This window comes from Staurois parvus, unplaced genomic scaffold (assembly GCF_062004578.1).
Source record: "Staurois parvus isolate SC_StPar_1 unplaced genomic scaffold, SC_StPar_1.0 ptg000390l, whole genome shotgun sequence".
Lineage (NCBI taxonomy): Eukaryota > Metazoa > Chordata > Amphibia > Anura > Ranidae > Staurois > Staurois parvus.
In genome coordinates this window covers 11,834,542-11,854,071 of record NW_028318186.1, presented here as the reverse complement: position 1 = coordinate 11,854,071, position 19,530 = coordinate 11,834,542, and the positions used below count along the sequence as shown (strand labels likewise).

The window sequence follows — 19,530 nt, the reverse complement described above, 5'->3', positions numbered from 1 at the left end:
TCTCCAGATCGCAACCCCATAGAAAACCTTTGGAGGGAGTTGAACGTCCGTGTTGCCCAGCGACAGCCCCAAAACATCACTGCTCTAGAGGAGATCTGCATGGAGGAATGGGCCAACATACCAGCAACAGTGTGTGCCAACCTTGTGAAGACTTACAGGAAACGTTTGACCTCTGTCATTGCCAACAAAGGATATATAACAAAGTATTGAGATGAACTTTTGATATTGACCAAATACTTATGTGATTGTCTGGATTTGTCTACAATGTCTACATTGTCTACAATGTGATTGTCTGGATTTGTTTTCTCATTTTGTCTCTCATAGTTGAGGTCTACCTATGATGCCAATTACAGGCCTCTCTTATCTTTTTAAGTGGGAGAACTTGCACAATTGGTGGCTGACTAAATACTTTTTTTGCCCCACTGTATGTCCCAATGAGATTTCCCTTCATGTCCTGTCCAATAGCCAAAACAAGAAGTGAGAGGAAATCCCTCCAAAACAAGGGACTTCCTTGCTGTCACCAGAACTAGTGTCCCCCAATGAAAGAGTCCCCCTCTATCCCAGGTCTGGTGACAACCCAAAATATGGGTTTTCCTTTTACCTTTCATAATGGTAAACAAGACAATTAGAGAGGGTGAATTTCCCTAATGGGGACACAGACAGCAATAAAAACCTGACATCAAAAAAAAGCTTTAGTTATAACTTAATCATAGGTTTTTGGTTGTATTTGGATAGAATAGGGAAGTGTACACTCAAATTATTTTTTTCTTTTTTTGCTGCTTGTGTCATGCTGGGGAGATTTCCCTTCACTTCCTGTCCTGGAGATGAAACTCGGCAAATGAAAGGAAATCTCAACAAGGTTAATGGAATTCCCATCTATGAGAGCTGTCTCAGTGTCAACAATGGTCACCCGGACCAGTAGAGGGTTTAATCTCCCCGATGGGGACGTAGACAGGTAAAAAAAAGTTGACAGAGGGCTTAACTGTTCCATCAAAACTAAGGAAAAATGGTTCTTCATACACTTTTTTAAAACATGATATTTTAACATAATACAAATTGGAATATACTGTGAAAATCAACCATGTACACATAGATTTGGTGGATATCAGCTCATTCTACACATTTTCTTGACTGTGTCACCACATTTAAATTTGCAGGATGGCCAACAAGGATAAAGCCACCTTTCAGTGGGAAACTCAATGAAATCGTCCAACCTGGATCAAAGTTTAAAAATGGCTGCTAATATTTTTTTTAGGAGAAAACATTTGGCATCTTACAGTGAGTTCAAGTTCATCATTTTCATTTCTGGCAACGAATGGCCACCATCCTTTCACCCTCTTCTGTTTGAAGATAGAGACCATTGGCAAATCCACCTCAGGTGCCACCATGTCTATGGAGCATTGCTTCGCCGTCTTTGCTCCTCTAGGGAAACGGTTCAAGTCTAACTCGATGGCGCCTGTAGGAGAGTAATAGGACGAATGCAGTAATATGCTACAAACTGAAACTGCCTTGAAGGATTTGAAAATTGACCCAAATTTCCCCCCTTACCCCCAAACATTGTTCTAATTACTGCAGTAGGGAAGGTCTCTTCCTACATTGTTTCAAAAGTAAAATATATTAAATAACAAAAGAAATTGTAAGATCCCCTTGTAATGGCTTAATTATGCAACCTTGGCACACATTGTTATCCCTGAACCTTCATTAGCTTGTCACAAAAGTATTAACTTTAAGAGAAGCATTACATGGTCAATGTTAGGTACAATATACACAATCACCGTCTGTACAGTGTACATTATGTAATGTATAGTCATACCCAGGAAGTCATCAGCAGAGAAGTGGTCGGCATCCCAGACTTGTAGGGTAAGGCGTGCTGGAATCTTGTACTCCGTCTCATCCCAGGAGAACATTGACTCCTTCTTGGAGATGACAATCTTTTCCTCAGCCACCAGATAATCAAATGGAAAGATGAACCTCCAGTTGAAGTTGCCTTCACCAGTAAGAGAGTGATAGTGGACATCTGTGTCTTGCTTATCCTCCTGTTGTCCCTTCAGCCACCTACATGTCCCATCCAGAGACAGTCAGAAGGAATACTTACATACAAAATGCTAAGGATCATTACCTGTAATGTCATGCTCTAATACTGGGGAGAGTGGGGATTACTTACTAGAACTTGTGTAAGGCAACTTTTATACAAGTCACTACCTCCATATTGTGGCAGACAGGGTTGTTTTAGGCTTAACTTGTTAATACTTTGAATGGTCATGGGGGACAAACAACTGTCTTGCCCAGTTAGCAACTGTTCAGATAGTGGTGGATGAAAAATCCACTTGAATGAAGACTATATGCATGCCAATATTATCTAGGTATGACAAATATGAGGTCCAGCAGAGTCCAAAAATGGGTTCTGAAAATCCACATCAGAAGGAACACTTTCTAGTATACTTCAAAGCAAAAAAAATGGATATCTCTACATTGCATGCAGAACTAGAAAACTGCCATTACTTAAAAAAATTGTGCACTTAATCCAGTTAGTTGTTTGCTCTACTTATGAAATCTAAACAGCAGAGCTCAACTGTTGACATTTAGCTTCAGACCAACGAAGACTTCTAAATGCCTAAACTTTGTCTAAAGCTATTAAAATATTGCCCCACTTTTGAAGCTAAATTCAATAATACAAAATAATTTTGCCTATCAAAGAGTCAGTCCAGTCAAAATATACTAAAGAGAAGCTGATATGTTGGAAGGCGTTTAAAAAGCCAACTCAAGGAAATCTGAAAATTCTCCTTTGCAGCGGGGTTGTACCTGTACTGCAAGGGTTAACTGCTGAATTAGTCTAAGGGGTAGTAAAAGCAGGTTTACTCTGATCCACCAGCGCATGGTGCTCCCCTATGCTCCAGCAGTGGACTGTCCCTTGATCTAGCAGTGTACAGGATCAGATAAGTAAATCTTCTTTTCTGATCCCCCCTAGATCTAAAAACAGATGGTGGTCACGGTGCATGGACAGTCCCACTGCAATGGAGAATCTTTCAAATATCCTGTAGTTGGGCTTTGAGTATCTGGTTGTCAGAAGACTACATTTTAGTTCCCAGTTCCATGTTCCTGCTGCAACCTTTACATGGGTTGGGGAAGGTCTTACTCTTCCAGTTACAATATTCATTAATATCATGTATCAGAAGGAAGGTGACCCCCACAAAGCCAACTCTAGAGGTAACATTTATTTTTGAAGTCCTGTAGATATATAAAAATCCAGAAGGTTTACAGATCTGAGGGCTTACAAGCATCAATACACCAATGCAATGTTGGTACTAAATAAATGTTAATCGGTTGCATCAGACAATGGCTGTTTATTATCTGTAAAGTTGACTTCATAGCTCCTCATCCAGTTAAGGTTTGCTGACATTTCTGGCTCTCATCCTACCTGTCACAACGCTCCTTCAGCGTTACCTATAATGCTACCACCTCCCCCTCACTCCCCCTCTCTGTTGGGGTCCCTCAAGGCTCTGTCCTCGGACCCCTTCTCTTCTCCATCTATACCTCCTCCCTTGGCCAACTCATACACTCTCACGGCTTCAACTACCACCTCTATGCCGACGACACACAAATCTATCTCTCAACCCCCCACCTCACCCCCTTGGTCTCAGCCCGAATCACACACCTGCTGAGCGACATATCAGACTGGATGTCGCTCCACTTCCTTAAATTGAACCTCTCCAAAACAGAGTTTCTTGTCTTCCCCCCAGCCCGGACACCACCCCCCATTGATTTCTCCGTCACATCCAACAACGCTACCATCAAACCCGCCCCCGCAGGCCAGAGTACTTGGTGTCATTCTGGACTCCAACCTATCCTTCCAGCCCCAAGTCCAATCTTTAACAAACTCGTGCAGACTCCACCTCCGCAACATCGCCAAAATCCGCACGTTCCTAACCCCAGAAACCACTAAACAGCTCATCCACTCCCTCATCATATCACGACTCGACTACTGCAACTCCCTCCTCACCGGCCTGCCTCGCCGCTGGCTATCCCCGCTTCAGTCGATCCTGAATACGGCTGCCAGACTCATTCACCTTTCCAACCGCTCTGTCTCCGCCACCCCCCTCTGCCAATCCCTCCACTGGCTTCCGATTGCGCAACGGATCAAATTCAAAATCCTAACGCTGACGTACAAAGCTGTCCACCATACTGCCCCGTACTACATCTCTGACCTAATATCCAACTACCGCCCAGCACGCACACTCCGCTCCTCACAAGACCTCCTTCTCTCTAGTTCCCTGGTCTCCTCCTCCCATGCCCGCCTCCAGGACTTCTCCAGGGTGTCACCCATCCTCTGGAACTCCCTGCCCCAACCCATCAGATTATCACCTACTCTCCTCTTCTTTAGGCGCACCCTGAAAACCCATCTCTTCAGGGAAGCCTACCCCACCCCCTGCTAACTTGCTGACCTCCTCCACTCTTCTTACCACTCCTTCCCCCACAGCTATCTCCTCCTGTGCCACCATCCCCTCCCTCCTAGATTGTAAGCTCGAAAGAGCAGGGCCCTCGATCCCCTCATGTTTTGCATTGTATTGGTATTGTTCTGTCACATGTTCTGTCTCCCTTTGTAATGTACAGCGCTGAGCGAACTATTGGCGCTTTATAAATACTGTATAATAATAATAATAATAATGAATACACAGAAGGAAGACAGGAAGGTCAGAATTTGTTTAGCCATCGCAGGCCATGGCCTAGTGTGTTGTTGCTGCTAGGGACAATTCAGCTGGGTTTTCATTGTTGTCCCTGCACAATTTGTACTTTTTGTTGGTGGACTAGTATTCTATGTTTTACCTGCTTTAGGTCCTTACAATTATGAAAAAAAAAACATCATTAGTATGCTCTTTTTTTAACCGTCAGTTTAAGGTGTGCAGAGTAGACAAACTACCCCTTCTAGACTCTCTGACTTCAGGATTTGTGTATCTTGTGTGGCTATGACATCTTAGCTTGCTAGTATAATAATAAGGCTAGCCCGTCAACTGGGATAGAAGGGTTGGCCTACAGAGGGAAGGAAGTGTAAGAAGATACAAAGTCTTGAAGATTGGGCTTTGGACCTAAAATGGCTGCAGCTGAAGGTTTAGTCCATGAACTGTGGAGGATAGTCCTTGATTGGTAAAAGATTCCAGTGTGAGAGTCAGCTGACCAGTTTAGAGTGGACTGACCCTTTGATGACAAATCTCCTATAACAGTTTTTTCTAACAAACATTTATGTATACAGTATATTAAATAGACATTATTGAGCAAAATAACATTTACATGCTAAACATCCACAGCAGAAAGTGCACACAGACATAAACCCACATGCCCCACACAGGGATGAAGTACAGAGCTAGTCATGTAGATATCTTGTTAACAGATTTTAGTGTAGACATGAATGAAGGAAAATGAAAGGAAATGTTGCATGCAGTATACTCCGTTGATGCATCATCTTCACCTTCACAGTCAGCTTTCTCTCTACAGATAACCTCCTTGTTACTGGAAGGCCCAAAAGTTGTTGTAAACGTGTTTGTTACATAGACATAAAGGAAGCAGCCATTGTTTTTGAGGAATCCTAACAAGTCCCAATTAGCCTTAACAAGTCCCAAATGTAGTTACTTTGTGATGCATAAGCCTCATAAAGTAAGCAAAAAGCATCCTTTACATATTCCTGACTGAGGTAATCCTCCATTATACAATTTGTGTCTCACATACTTCCCCTCCCAGACACTGCAGCTCACACTGGGTGGGTTTCAGCAACAGAGCTAGTGCTGTCAATCCAAAAATTAGTAGGCAGGGCTAGATGTGGCCAGGCACTGACTGACAATCCACAGGCTTGTGAATCAGCAGTGAAAATGCCAATGGCCACATCAACTGTGGCATTTTTCCATTGAAATGTGGTGCAGGAAAACGAAGACTACATGAGAGTTGCAGCTCTGCTCTGAATTTAGGAGCAGTGCACCATCATTGCTGCTCCAATACAAAAATCTGGATTAGAAGGGCTTCACTAGCAGGCTTAAATTGGAATTTGTGGGGCTTTTTAGGGGGCGTAAAAGAAAACCACAAGTGCAAAAGCATTAATAATTAAGTGCTGTGGCACATAATATGCATGGGAGGCCATAGTTCTATTTTAAAGTGACCCCTTCCGTTGTACAAGCAAGGCAAAGGATAAGGGTCACATAAACTCCTCCACCCTCCCCAGCAAGATATACTCACCTTTCCATGCTCTCCGTTAAGCCATAAGGCTGTAAAAAGAAAGTATTGTATAAGCTCCAAACTGATTTGTCAGAGGTGATACAGGCGTTTGGGCTATTTCTCCAATTCCATGTGACAGCAATATTCCAATCACGAGACACCAGCTCTACCACATATCCAGAAGTGGTTATATGGAGTGAGGAAATATTTGTTCATGCTGATGGTGAGAGGGGAGTTACGTGACCCTTTCCTTTGCCCTGCATAGGCAAATGAAGGGTAATTTACATTTCTCATCTTCACTGTAGTGTACCTTTACATAAACTATAGAAATGTCACTGTCTCCTAATAATTTGGCTAAATGTAATAAATACTGGACCAACCCATAAAATACTCAACACATTAATGTGATTTTACCTGTTCCAAAATATAAGTCTAATATACAACATGGCTGCCATGGTGTTTGCCCTAGATCTTTGGTTTGCATGGCTGTTTTTGCTGAGTATGGTCAGCAGCTAAATTTAAGGACCCTCTCAGAAACAAGGAGGTATGAAAGGCACTTACCTGGAATCTGGGAACACAATGCAAAAACCATTTCATACTGTGCAAATAAAAGCCCTCTTATTGTAAACCTTGGTGCAAACACATGAATCACACTGTATGCAGACACACCCACTCCTGGAGGCATCGCTAGCTAGTGGGATTGTGTGGTGGAACCAGGGCGAGAAAGACCTCTCCAGTGCTGAGGGTGGACATCAGGACACCAGGGGTTGGGACTAGAAATCAATTTGGTTCAGAACATTTACCCTATATTAGGTGGAGATGGTGGATCCTAAACAACATAACTGTTTCTGCTAAAGTTTAAGTACATGATAGTGCCTTTTAAATATTTCTGCTAGTAAAGATGAGATGGCTAGAGGTTTTTTACTTCATCTTTTTATATCCAAAAAAGTGAGCTGGGGTGTAAGTGGAGGGAATTAAAATTTTGGTAACTGCCATAAAATGTCTACTTTTAGCCCTGCCTCTGTGCAAATTCTAAGAGTCATTATTTCTGTAAAAATTTAGTGAAACCCTAAATGCTGTTTGAGAAACAGTTCAACTCTATTATCATCCAGGTTCTATTCTTAGGTTAGAAAATAAGTTAATAAATCCGTGTATCCATATCTAAAAAGCCAATTATCTTCCACCTTCTACTCTTAGATTAGAAAACATAGAAAATAGTTGTACAGTATATCTATATCTGAATTATTAATCATTTTTTTTTTTTTGTGGCTAATTTTGTTGGTGTACTTAAGTCAGTTCCAGTATATCAAGTACCTCAATTCAGAACAAGTGCTGGTTCACACATATGTGCTTTGGATACGATTTGAACCGCAACCAATCTGCTTGACATGTGAAAAAACATTGCTTCCTAGTGCCTATTCACATATGTCCAGTGCACTGGCAGTGTGGAATCTATGTGGATTCAGTGCAGTTTGAAAAAGAGTGCTGTCCGATTTCTGAGTAGTGAGGTCTGGTTCAGGTGTGGATTACAGGCTATTGACTTTTATGGGAACAGTTTCTAAACTGCACATGTCATCAGTTGTGAACAGGATAAAATCCTGACCTGAACCTGATCTAAACCTGACCTGAACTGCTGAACAACTACTGTGGCAATTAGTTGTGTGAAACCTGAGCTTCAATCCGCACCACACATGTGAATCAGCACTAAGATTGATGTAAATCAAAATGTATTATATTTTATTATATATATATATATATATTTTCTTGTGTTTTGGAGGGCCCAATTTGCAAAGAGTAAAGTCATTTGGAATTAATACCAACTTCTTAGCTGATGTTTACTTTAACAAATTTTCTATATTTTTCCTGGTAATGAATATTATGAAATTTTATAGGTTAATACAAATATTATACAGATCTGTGGTTATCTAAATTAATTGGTGGCCCATATCAACAAAGTGCACTCTGATATGGTTGTCCTTACAAAAGGGTTAGTCCTATGGATCACCTAGGAGAGTTGTATCTTTATCATCAGAGCATTTTCTTCTATGGACTATTGTTTAATTGTTTTGGTAAAGAAAACTTTGAATCAATGGTATTTCCAATTTGCAGCGGTCAAAGCAGATAAATACATTTTAAATCCGGGCATATTAGCCTGCAAAAGGTGGTGACAATTTGAGTTATGTCCTTGGAAGTGTCCAGCAATTTTCTTGCAAACATAAAAAAATCGGTGAAATATAACCAATTTCAGGACCTCAAAAACTGAAGAGTATTTTCATGGCATCAAAAAAACCCAATAGATCCACCACATTGCAACCCAAAGACCAGCTAGAGATGGGAGCGAGCAAGCAAAAGGGTGTAGCAGACCAGTGCAGTTCAGTGCAGTGACACAAGCAGTGATGAGTGACAGGGGATATGCACAATTACTGCGCCCAGGGAAGAGGGTTAGGCAGGTTAGAAGGGATGGGGGGGTAGGGTAGGGTGTGGGTGCTAGAAGGCTCCGGGCCGTGCATCATTACCCCTTGACATAGATGTCTGACATCTTCTCTCCTGTCATGAAAGCATCATCTTCTAGAATCACTTCATCAGTGTTCCAAATTATAACACGTAGTTCAAAACTAGTTTTCAAGAGTGCGACGGTAAACATGAGGTAGACAAAGAAATCAAACAAAAAAAAAGGGAGCAAAAAAAAGCAAAATTCTGTTATTCACACACAACACAAAAGCGTAAAACCGGCAACAAAGGCAGCATGGGAACTGGTGTGTGCGCCACAAGTGTACACAGAAGCCCACACACAACACAAAGTCAACCTTTTTTCACTGGTACGTACCCCCTGACAAAAATGTCACTAGACTTTTCTCCTGTGAAGTAATCATCATCTTCCAGGATTACCTCATCGGTATTCCAAATTATCACTCTAAGCTCGTATCTGGCAAGGAGATAGTGAGACAAGTGAGACGTGGCCACATATGGACTGAGAACACGGGGAATTGTCTGGAGGTTCTAGATAATCTCCTTTGTTCTGGAATTTTGAATCCACCCAATTGATGGACAGAAGTCCAAGAGATGTCATTATTTTAAGAGGTAATGCCTATTTTCCAGCATAGTGGACAGTTGGGTTCCATAATGATTACCAACTGGAGAAACTGGTTCATCTGCCAGGATATTACTTGGCGAGTTCAGAGTGATATCAAAATTATCAAACACTTTTGTACTAAAACAATACAATATCAAGATTCTGTCTGAGCTAAGCAGAAAATAAACTTTGGTAAAGCCTTCAGAAATTAGGTTGAAATCCTACAGATAGAACACTCTTCTTTTAGACACAGATACAATGTAATGCCTCATTAGGATATAATGGCTTGTACTGTAATAATGCCCCTTTACAGTTATACAGTGTATCCCTGAATGGTCAGAAGTTGTTCATGGCAAACCCTTAGGCGGTGTACCAACATCCAAATATGATGTCCTGCCAGTTGCCCAGAATAGCAGTGTAGCTTTAGTACCCACCAATACAAGGCTAATTCATAATGCAAAACATACAAGGTCACGTCTTAAATTTATTAATTTTAATTGTCAATTGAAAGCTTAAGGCTGATCTGTAGCCTCCCCAATTCAGTTCTATTAGTGTTTCTACTGGCCAGAGACATTGGCATAGGGGCTAAGAACACGGTGAATTGTTTAGAAGTTCTAGATCATATGCTTTATTTTGGAATCTTGAATCCACCCAACTGGTGCACAGAAGGCCAAGTGATATAATTATTTCAAGAGGCAATGCCTATTGTCCAGCAAAGTAGATAATTGGGCTCCATAATAATTGTCAACTGGAGGAACTGGTTCATCTGCCATGCTATTACTTGGTAAGTTCAGGGTGATATCTTATCAAACACTTTTAAGCTAAAACAACACAATAGCAAGTTTTGTGTCTGGACACAGCAGAAAATACATTTAAGCAAATCCTTCAGAAATTATGTTGCATTCCTACAGATAGAACACTGTGGCATAAGTCTCTCTATTATGATATAATGGGTTCAATTTAAATAATGTTCCTTCAAGGTTATATGGTGTAAAAGGACATAAAGTGGTTCATGGCGAAAGGCTCACTCAGTGTACCAATATCTAAACATAGTGTCCTGCCAGTTGAATAGAATAGCAGCATTCTTTCTATAGCTTCAGTATCCATTGATACAGACTTTATAATACAAGATATGCAGGTCACAATTTAAACAATGAGTTTTGTTTTATTGGCTTTTGGATAATAAAGCTGATCTTTAGCCACCACAGTAGAGTATTTGTATTTCTAATACCTAGGTATGTTGTAAGATGTTCACTATGTATTACCTGTGAATTCCAAGTTATTGCATTTAAAATCACTTGCTGTTTTCCCTATTGAAAGCCCATGTTGGCAGATGGAGTATATCTGAGACCACTTTGTACAGAAGCCCCTGTGATTCAGCACAGATCAGCCACCAACATGCCATCATCATTTTTCCATAGCAACATTACATTTATAGACAATAGCATGGCAGAGCATGTTTTCCTTAATACCTCCTTCAGACCAGTTCTTGTATTGTGGCTCTGCAGTCATACAATTGGACAGGAGCCAATTCTCCAACAGAAATTGAAACAAGTAAAAAGGTGAAGAGTTAAAATGGTAACATTTTCAGACAAAAACACTGGTACAGCCACATGGCCTGGGTTCCTCTAAATGGCTACAGTTCAGCTTTGACATGGTTATGAAGCAAAGTACAATACTAAACTATCTTTGGTTTTCATGGAAGCTTAGAATAAAAATATTTTTGGCAATGTGGTCTTGGTAACAGGAAAAGGCTTTGGATAAATCAGATATTTGCATATACACTGCTCAAAAAAATTAAAGGAACACTTTTTAATCAGAGTATAGCATCAAGTCAGTTAAACTCCTTGGATATTGATCTGGTCAGTGAACTAGCAGAGGGGGTTGTTAATCAGTTTCAGCTGCTTTGGTGTTAATTAAATGAACAACAGGTGCACTAGATGGGCAACAATGAGATGACCCCAAGAACAGAAATGGTTTTACAGGTGGAGGCAACTGACATTGTCTTCCCTACTCATCTTTTCTGACTGTTTTCACTAGTTTTGCATTTAGCTAGGGTCAGTGTCACTGCTGGTAGCATAAGGTGATACCTGGACCCTAGAGAGGTTGCACAGGCAGTCCAACTCCTCCAGAATGGCACATCAGTATGTGCCATTTCCAGAAGGTTTGCTGTATCTCCCAGCAGTTTCAAGAACATGGAGGAGATTCCAGGAGACAGGCATGTACTCTTGGAGAGCTGGACGGGGTCGTAGAAGGTCCTAACCCATTAACAGGACCGATATCTGCTCCTTTGTGCAAGGAGGAACATGATGAGCACTGCCAGAGCCCTACAAAATTACCTCCAGCAGGCCACTGGTGTGAATGTCTCTGAACAAACAATCTGAAACAGACTTTATGAGGGTGGCCTGAGGGCCCAATGTCCTCTAGTGGACCCTATGCTCACTGCCTGGCATCATAGAGCTCAATTGGCATTTACCAGTGAACATCAGAATTGGCAGGTCCGCCACTTGCGCCCCGTGCTTTTCACAGATGAGTGCAGGTTCACCCTGAGCACATGTGACAGACGTGAAAGGGTCTGGGGAAGCTGTGGGAATGTTATGTTGCCTGTAACATTGTTCAGCATGACCGTTTCAGTGATGGTCTGGGGAGGCATATCCATGGAGAGACGCACAGACCTCTACAGGCTAGACAATGGCGCCGTGACTGCCATTAGGTATCAGGATTAAATCCTTGGACACATTGTCAGACCCTAGGTTGGTGAAGCGGGTCCTGAATTCCTCCTGGTGCATACCAATGCCCAGCTTCATGTGGCGAGAGTATGCAGGCAGTTCCTGGAGGATGAAGGAATTAATACCATTGAATGACCCCCACGCTCACCTGATGTAAATCCAATAGAAAACCTCTGAGATATCATTTTTCAATCCATCCGATGCTGTCAGGTTGCACCTCAGACTGTCCAGGAGCTCAGTGAAGTCCTGGTCCAGATCTGGGAGAAATACTCCAGGACACCATCCGTCGTCTCATTAGGTGCATGCCCCGACGTTGTCAGGCATGCATACAAGCACGTGGGGGCCATACAAACCATTTTGAGTTGCTGCAATGAAATTTCAGAAAAATGGACTAGCCTGCTGCATCATTTTTTCACTTTGATTGTCAGGGTGTCTTTGAATTCAGTCCACTGTAGGTTGATAATTTTCATTTCCATCAAATGATGGGACATCCTTACATTCCTAACACATTACCCAGTCCATATCAGTATAGATATCCAGCATGATATTTTTCTCCATTGATATCTGATGTGTTTTCAAAGTGTTCCTTTAATTATTTTGAACAGTGTACAGTAGATTGGACATAAATCAGGTCATCAGGTCTTATTGTTAGGTGACCGGCTTGTTTCTCATGTCTCCTAGGGTCCTCATGGATTTTGCTGTCCCAACCAGGATACCAAGATCTTGCCCTACTATTTCAAAATGGAATGATTACATCAAGTCCATTCCAGTAGGTTCTCTATTCTTATCTAGCATGGTTGAGTTAAGCTTGACTCATGGTAACTCTTGACTCACAGCTATCCTATTGGTACTATCCACTGGGTAAGGATGGGGAAAGTTGGCAAGATACAGAAATGGAAATATACTCCCAGACTGTTATTTTACACAAATTCAGATGCTGGCCAGTTACCAGCAATAGTTAAGAAAGCTGTCTTCCTAAAGGGAATTAGACCCAAAGGGTTACCATCCCTGCAAGGTTACCATGCTAACCACTTATCCACAAAGCACTCCTCTTTATTAGATATTAATTCAGCAGTGAGAGTGGCTCCATCATTAAGTATGGTGGTATCACAAGGAATGAAATGAACAATTCAAAACTAGCTGAAAATGTGTGTCCAGCACTGGACCTTTCACAAGCAATGCCTTAATTATAGCCTAATTCAATTGATATAAAAGGTCAGGAGAACATTTTGATCACACAGAAAAAGGTTTTCTTGTACCTTTTTGGTTTCCTTGGAGAGATATCAATGGCAGGACCTGGAGCTGGCATGTCCATGGGGAACATATCTACCCACATTTCTATACGACCCTGCAAGAAAGAAGCCTCGCTTGATAAGTACCTCATTCTGCAGCTAAATCATTTTTTATGGCCAAAAATTGCTTCAATAAGAAAAATAGCTGACCTCATTATGTATGTAAAACTTGTGCACATTTTACAGATTAAGAACCTTTGCGTTTATTTTACCTGTTCAATTCCTGGCTTGTCTGGATTTAGCAAGGGTCGTGTCTCTACATGTTCTGGAATCAACCTGCAGCCAACTCGCGGGATCTCCTCCCAGTGCTGAAGAACCGAAAGGGCCAAATGTTCGTCTGTTTGTTTCTTCTGACCTGCAGATACAATATTGTTAGAAGATCTCCTCAAAGGGTAATACAGTGATTGGTGTTTGGGAATTAATTCTCCTTCCAGAGAAACTGTACTGAATTAATATTAAACCAACAAATTTATTGAAGGACAATTTGAGGAAATGGTAGTCTAGTGGAAGGAATTTATCATTAGGACACAATTCACGGTTACAATATTGTCATATTTAATGTGCCAACAGATAAACAGCTCAACAATGAAACTGTAGGTGCCCATAAATCCACAATCTACTCTCTTTTGAACTCAAGGCTTGGATAGTCTTCAGTACAGGGACTATTGGAACAATTGGATTAATTAATACATTTTTAACAGGAACAGTTTTTCACAGTTAATACTACCACACAACCCACCTCTATGTCTTCATAATGCTCAGAGGATGGATTTTTTACATATATTTTAGGTTATTTCACAATAATAATAAGAGCTGTAGTTTGTCTTTATTCAGTTTTAAGCTGAGTGCCAGCTGTTCCTTTAGTCTTGCACTGATGTACAGGCTCGTCTCCTGTACTGAAATAGCTTGCTCACAATCTGCATCAAAATCTGCAGCAGATTCAATAGAGTCCACCTCATTTCTTGACTAGGGGATGTCTAGCATCAGCTAGCCATTTCCTCCCGAACCTGACAGTCACTGGTCTGCCCCTTTTATTAATTGGATTTTATGGAGGCTCAGCATCACATATGGGCATCACCTAAGGCATTATGCATGCAAATGCAGGCTGCGTAAGATTGCCCACTTCTCAACATCAAGACCCACCCATCAAGGAATTTTGATATTTAACGTCTCCCAAGAACCAGACCACTGCTTGCATCAGGACTGAAGGCCCTTGAGAGGATTACTGAGGCAGGGTGCTGTAATTTTTTCAGGGAGCACAGTACAGCACCTTGCCAGCCAATTCCACCCACCAATGATATGTTTGCATTACACAAAGAAGCGCAGAAACCCAGTGATGACAGTATGTGAGGAAAACTGGAAGTTTAAAAAAAAGATTCTACAGCATGTCAAAGAGGAGGAAGGGGGGAGGAGCAACCAGATTCAACTTCAGCTTTAAGTATGCTGTTAAATGTTTACTATTTTTTAATGTACTCAGGATTCAAATTGAAAAAAGTAATAAATGTGTTTTTTAATATCAAATATGGGAAATTGTATTTAGCATTCTGGAAGCACAAAAGAAAAGATGCTGCTGTGAAATAGATCTGAGTACCATGGGATCAGATTAGAAGTTAGAATGTCATAGTAGCAATAAATTGGTAATTTTGTTTTTAAGTTTGGATTGAAATGATTTAATCATACAAAATATCAGTTTATAAACTTGTAAGCTTTCATAAACTGTAAATATTTAGCACTGCACCAAATGCAAACATTTAGCTAAGAGAATCGCCTCACCATTTTCATCTTCAATCTCAGTGGGACCAGTGAAGACACGATTTAGAACTTTGACTCGTCCTCCAGGGCCATAGTGGGGACCATCAATTTTCCCTTCTTTGCAGAGTTTGGACATGATCTGGGTAGGTTTCATGGGATCTCTCCACATATTATAACCATGTCTGAAAAGAGAAACAAAACTTTTCTTTTATCTTCCTTGTAGTCTAATTTGAGAGCTGTTTAGATCTCTAAATATAACCAATAAGGAATAATGGTTTGGGATTTTTGCTACTCTCAAGAGCATTGCTAAAATGAAAATTAGCTGATACCCCAAACAAGAAACCCACAATATTTTGTGTCTATGCATGCCCTGTTTTAATGCTTGTGTGTGTGGTAGTGATAGAATACTAGATGTGAGGTACTAGTGCTTTTGGGTTTGACCATAGTGGGTCTTCCTTTAAATGGGTTGGCAAACAATGGCTGTGCAGAAATGGACCTTGTCCCAGCTTTTGGGTATTTACACAAGGGAGGCGTTTGTAGGTATCATATGCATAATAAACATTTGCGCCATTTTTAGAGTTATCTTAGAGTTCTAGTTATCGTTATCTGCTTGCGAAGCAATTGATTTGTGTGTTTTTTCATCCTAGTACTGAGGAGTTTACGTCAAATGCCAATATGTTATTTTATATTGTTTGTGGGGTATAGTATTGGAATGGGGCATAATCATAAAATATGAAATTGGTGGAACTAAATGAAATATTAAACATGACAGCGAGGATAAACAAAATCCTTCCTGCCTATCCTCCGCAATGCTTTAGAGGTTGTACAGATAGAGGAGCGCACTTACACAACTGGTGATCTTGTCCTGTTTTGATGACCTCTTGGCTGAGGTTTTTCATGTGCTGTCTATGTCTACTGAAGTTACTCTTGCACCTTAACCTACCATAGCTCTCTTAAATAAACGCCCACCTGACTTATTTAAATCACAATTTAAACTCTTACTTTACGTCACCACTGCTTTAAAGTAAACCATTGCTAAGGCATGGAGAACACCCAGTCTTGGATTTCTTGAGACGAAACATAGAATAACCCAGTTCATGATCCATAGCAAAATTTCGGCCACATTACTTGATCGTATCTCTAAACACCTAAACATATGGCAGCTGTGGGTTGATCATTTTTTGCCATGAGACTCCAACCACTCCACTATTGCTTGACCATTATACCCCCAGATCATCTGGTCCTCTCTCCTTTCCTTTTTCTTCACTTTTCCTATACTCGCTCTCCTCCTTTATTTATATATTTGAACTGAGTAAGCTTGGTAAGCTGTTTTCTACTCCTCCTGATTTGAAGCATCTAGCTTGCATTTGTTTATCCCTGTGACTCCAGGTTGTTTGGCTGCATACCTCTGTGCATGATCTAACATTTGATCCACTAAGCTGTTTATTTTGTATTATCAACCGCTTTAAATTTTGAATGCTATCTACTATGTTCCATAAACCATATATTTCATGATTTATCCAGTTCTTTGTCTTTAATTTTAAAAAATATTGAACAAGAAATATCAATTATGAAATAATAATTGTGAGGGCTGAGGAATCTTTTCTATTAGAGTGCCAAGGTCTCCATATATCTACCATCTGTAACTCCTATAGGATATGTTAAATTCTTCCTTCTTGAGAGCCTTAAAGGATAACCAGGAATTTTGTATGGAGGAGTATAAAGCAGGGTTTACAATACAGTTAAGAGTTCCACCCATGGTTAAAATATCTTCCTTTTTTCAGGTTTATTTATCATTTCCATTAGAGAAGCCATTCCTAACCTGCTCTGTGGATCCCTAGGATCCCTTCAAAGGTTGTTAGGAGTTCCTTCAACTGTGGCAGATGATCCATTTTTTGATGTGCCTGCATAATTCTGGGCCCAATGTCACATGGCAGAACCAGCTACATGACACTGATTATATTGCTAACTGTCTTTAAGTGTGACAATCTGATCACCACTGGCCGCCAATTTAAGGACCATTTTTCCCACTAATTGGTTTCAGCAGGGGTTCCCCGAGACTGGAAGATTATTTCAAGGGTTCCTTGAATGATTGGAGGGAGTTCTATCTCAGACCACTCTCCGGTTGCAATGAAGTTTAGATGGGGTAGAGAAGATAGAGGTGGTTTTGTGTGGCGGATGAATGAGGCACTTCTTCTGGATGAGGAGATCGATCGAAAGATTAAAATAGAAATTGAAAGATATTTTGAAGAGAATGATACTGAGGAAGTGTCGGTTGCAACACTGTGGGAAGCCCATAAAGCCTATATTAGAGGACTACGTATTGCAATAGGGGCAAAAAAGAAAAGAGAAAGGAGAGAAAAGATCAACAGACTTTTAAATGAAATATCTGATCTAGAACAGGCCCATAAAAGGAATATTTTGAAAGAATTAAGGCAGAAGATAATAAAAAAGAAAGAGGAATTAGAGAGGGCAGTAGAGGAAGAAAAAAGAAGAGTCTTTAATAAACTAACAAGTGAAAGGTATAGATGGGGAGATAGGCCAGGAAAACATCTAATGAGGGCGTTGAGGGAAAAGAAAAATAGGAATTATATAGAAAAAATAAAAAACTCCAAGGGTGAAATGGTCCATTCAACTAAAGGAATCGCTAGAGTATTTAAAGATTATTATAGTGAACTATACAACATCATACCCCAGGACACCCCTAATAATATTGATACAGTAAATAAAGAAAAAAGAAGCACTTTTTTAAAAAATGCAGGCCTAACAAAACTAAGTAAAATCCAACTGAATTCCTTGGATTCAGAAATTACATCAGAAGAAATAGAAATAGCATTGAAGGATACAGTGGTGGGGAAAAGTCCGGGCCCAGATGGGTTTACTGTAAAATACTATAAAAAATATAAAGAGTTACTAATACCCAGATTGAAGACATACATGAATGCTCTGGGAGATGAGTTGGAAATTAGGGGAGAGTCCTTACAGGCCAATATAGTTTTAATTCACAAGGAAGATAAAGACCCTTCTCAGTGTGCAAGTTATAGACCTATTGCGCTGTTGAATGTTGACACTAAATTATTTGCAAAAGTTCTGGCAAACAGGCTTAAGGTCTTGTTGCCAAAATGGATACATGGGGATCAGGTGGGGTTTGTCCCGGGAAGAGAGGGTAGAGACAACAGATTAAGATCATTGTTGCTTATACAAGAGGGGAAAAAAGGGAAGACCCCAGTAATATTACTGTCAACTGATGCAGAGAAAGCATTCGATAGAGTGAACTGGAGTTTTATGATGGACACCTTGGTGGAGATAGGGCTGGGGGATAGAATTAGGAAGTGGATTGGTAATTTATATAAAGGCCCCACAGCCACTGTCATAGTAAATGGAGGAAGATCGGAGCTCTTTAGGATGTCAAATGGAACAAGACAGGGATGTCCCCTATCCCCATTGTTGTTTTTCCTGTCCCTGGAGCCATTGTTGTCGATGATAAGAAAGAATATTAATATAAAAGGAATAAAGATAGGTGATAGAGAACATAAGGTAGCGGCCTACACGGACGATCTGTTGTTTTTCGTTGGAAATCCTCGTATTTCTCTACCAAACTTAATGAAAATACTGAAGGAGTATGGGGAAATATCAAACTTAAAAATTAATCCAACAAAATCTGAAATTTTAAATATAAATCTTAAAAATAGTGAAAAAGAAAAAATACAAGAAGAATTCCCCTTTGTGTGGAGAGAGAAAGAATTAAAGTATCTTGGGGTAAAATTGTCTGCTTCAATTAATAATTTGTATAAGATTAATTATATTTCACTTTTAAATGAGATAAAAGAAGAATTGAAGAGGTTGGGAGCTGGAAATCCGTCTTGGATGGGCCGTATAAATTTGATAAAAATGATAATTTTGCCCAAAGTCTTATATAAGTTTCAAATGATCCCTATTAAACTTCCAGAGGTTTTTTTCAGGACACTAAGGAAAATGTTGTTGGGGTATATATGCAGAAAAAAAAACCCGAGGATACGCTATGAAACGCTGACTAGAATTAAAGAGAGAGGAGGCCTAGGGCTCCCAGATTTCAAGAGATATTATAAAGCGGTCTTGATCGCGAGAATCTTTGACTGGACTCATAACCCAGGGAAAAGTTGGGTCAAAATTGAAAATATATTGAGTGGGTCTAATCTAAACAGAATTATATGGTTACCTACACATCATAGAGGTCTAGACGTTAACACAAGTGTGTACACTTCTATTGTTTTAAAAGTCTGGGAGATGTTACACAGACAAAAGGGTTGGGTTTTCAATTCACAGTTAATGCCACTTAAAAATACAGATTACTTTGCACCTGGGAAGGAAGATATCACAGGGAATTGGATTATTAAACAGGACGCGCAACTGAGAGATATAATGGTGGGTGAGGAACTAAGATCTTATAGAGAGATGGAGAAATTAAAGGGAGAGGTTTTTAGCAGAATGGACGAGGTTCGAT

General features: G+C 40.3%; 1 protein-coding gene across 18 annotated transcripts in view; it reads right to left on the bottom strand.

Annotated features, from left to right (window-relative positions):
* Nucleotides 1-19,530, bottom strand: part of OTOF (otoferlin) — a 547,586-nt gene that overhangs the window by 24,507 nt on the left and 503,549 nt on the right. For 9 of the 18 annotated variants that reach the window (XM_089686080.1, XM_089686077.1, XM_089686086.1 and 6 more), the window contains 6 exons: nt 15,069-15,229; nt 13,508-13,650; nt 13,263-13,351; nt 9,029-9,127; nt 1,814-2,055; nt 1,278-1,456 (listed from right to left, as the gene is read on the bottom strand). In XM_089686080.1, the coding sequence (XP_089542206.1) occupies nt 1,278-1,456; nt 1,814-2,055; nt 9,029-9,127; nt 13,263-13,351; nt 13,508-13,650; nt 15,069-15,229 (913 nt within the window). Of the gene's footprint in view, nt 1-1,277; nt 1,457-1,813; nt 2,056-8,717; nt 8,817-9,028; nt 9,128-13,262; nt 13,352-13,507; nt 13,651-15,068; nt 15,230-19,530 lie in introns of all 18 variants that reach the window. The other 9 variants (XM_089686076.1, XM_089686082.1, XM_089686087.1 and 6 more) reach the window with 1 other exon arrangement.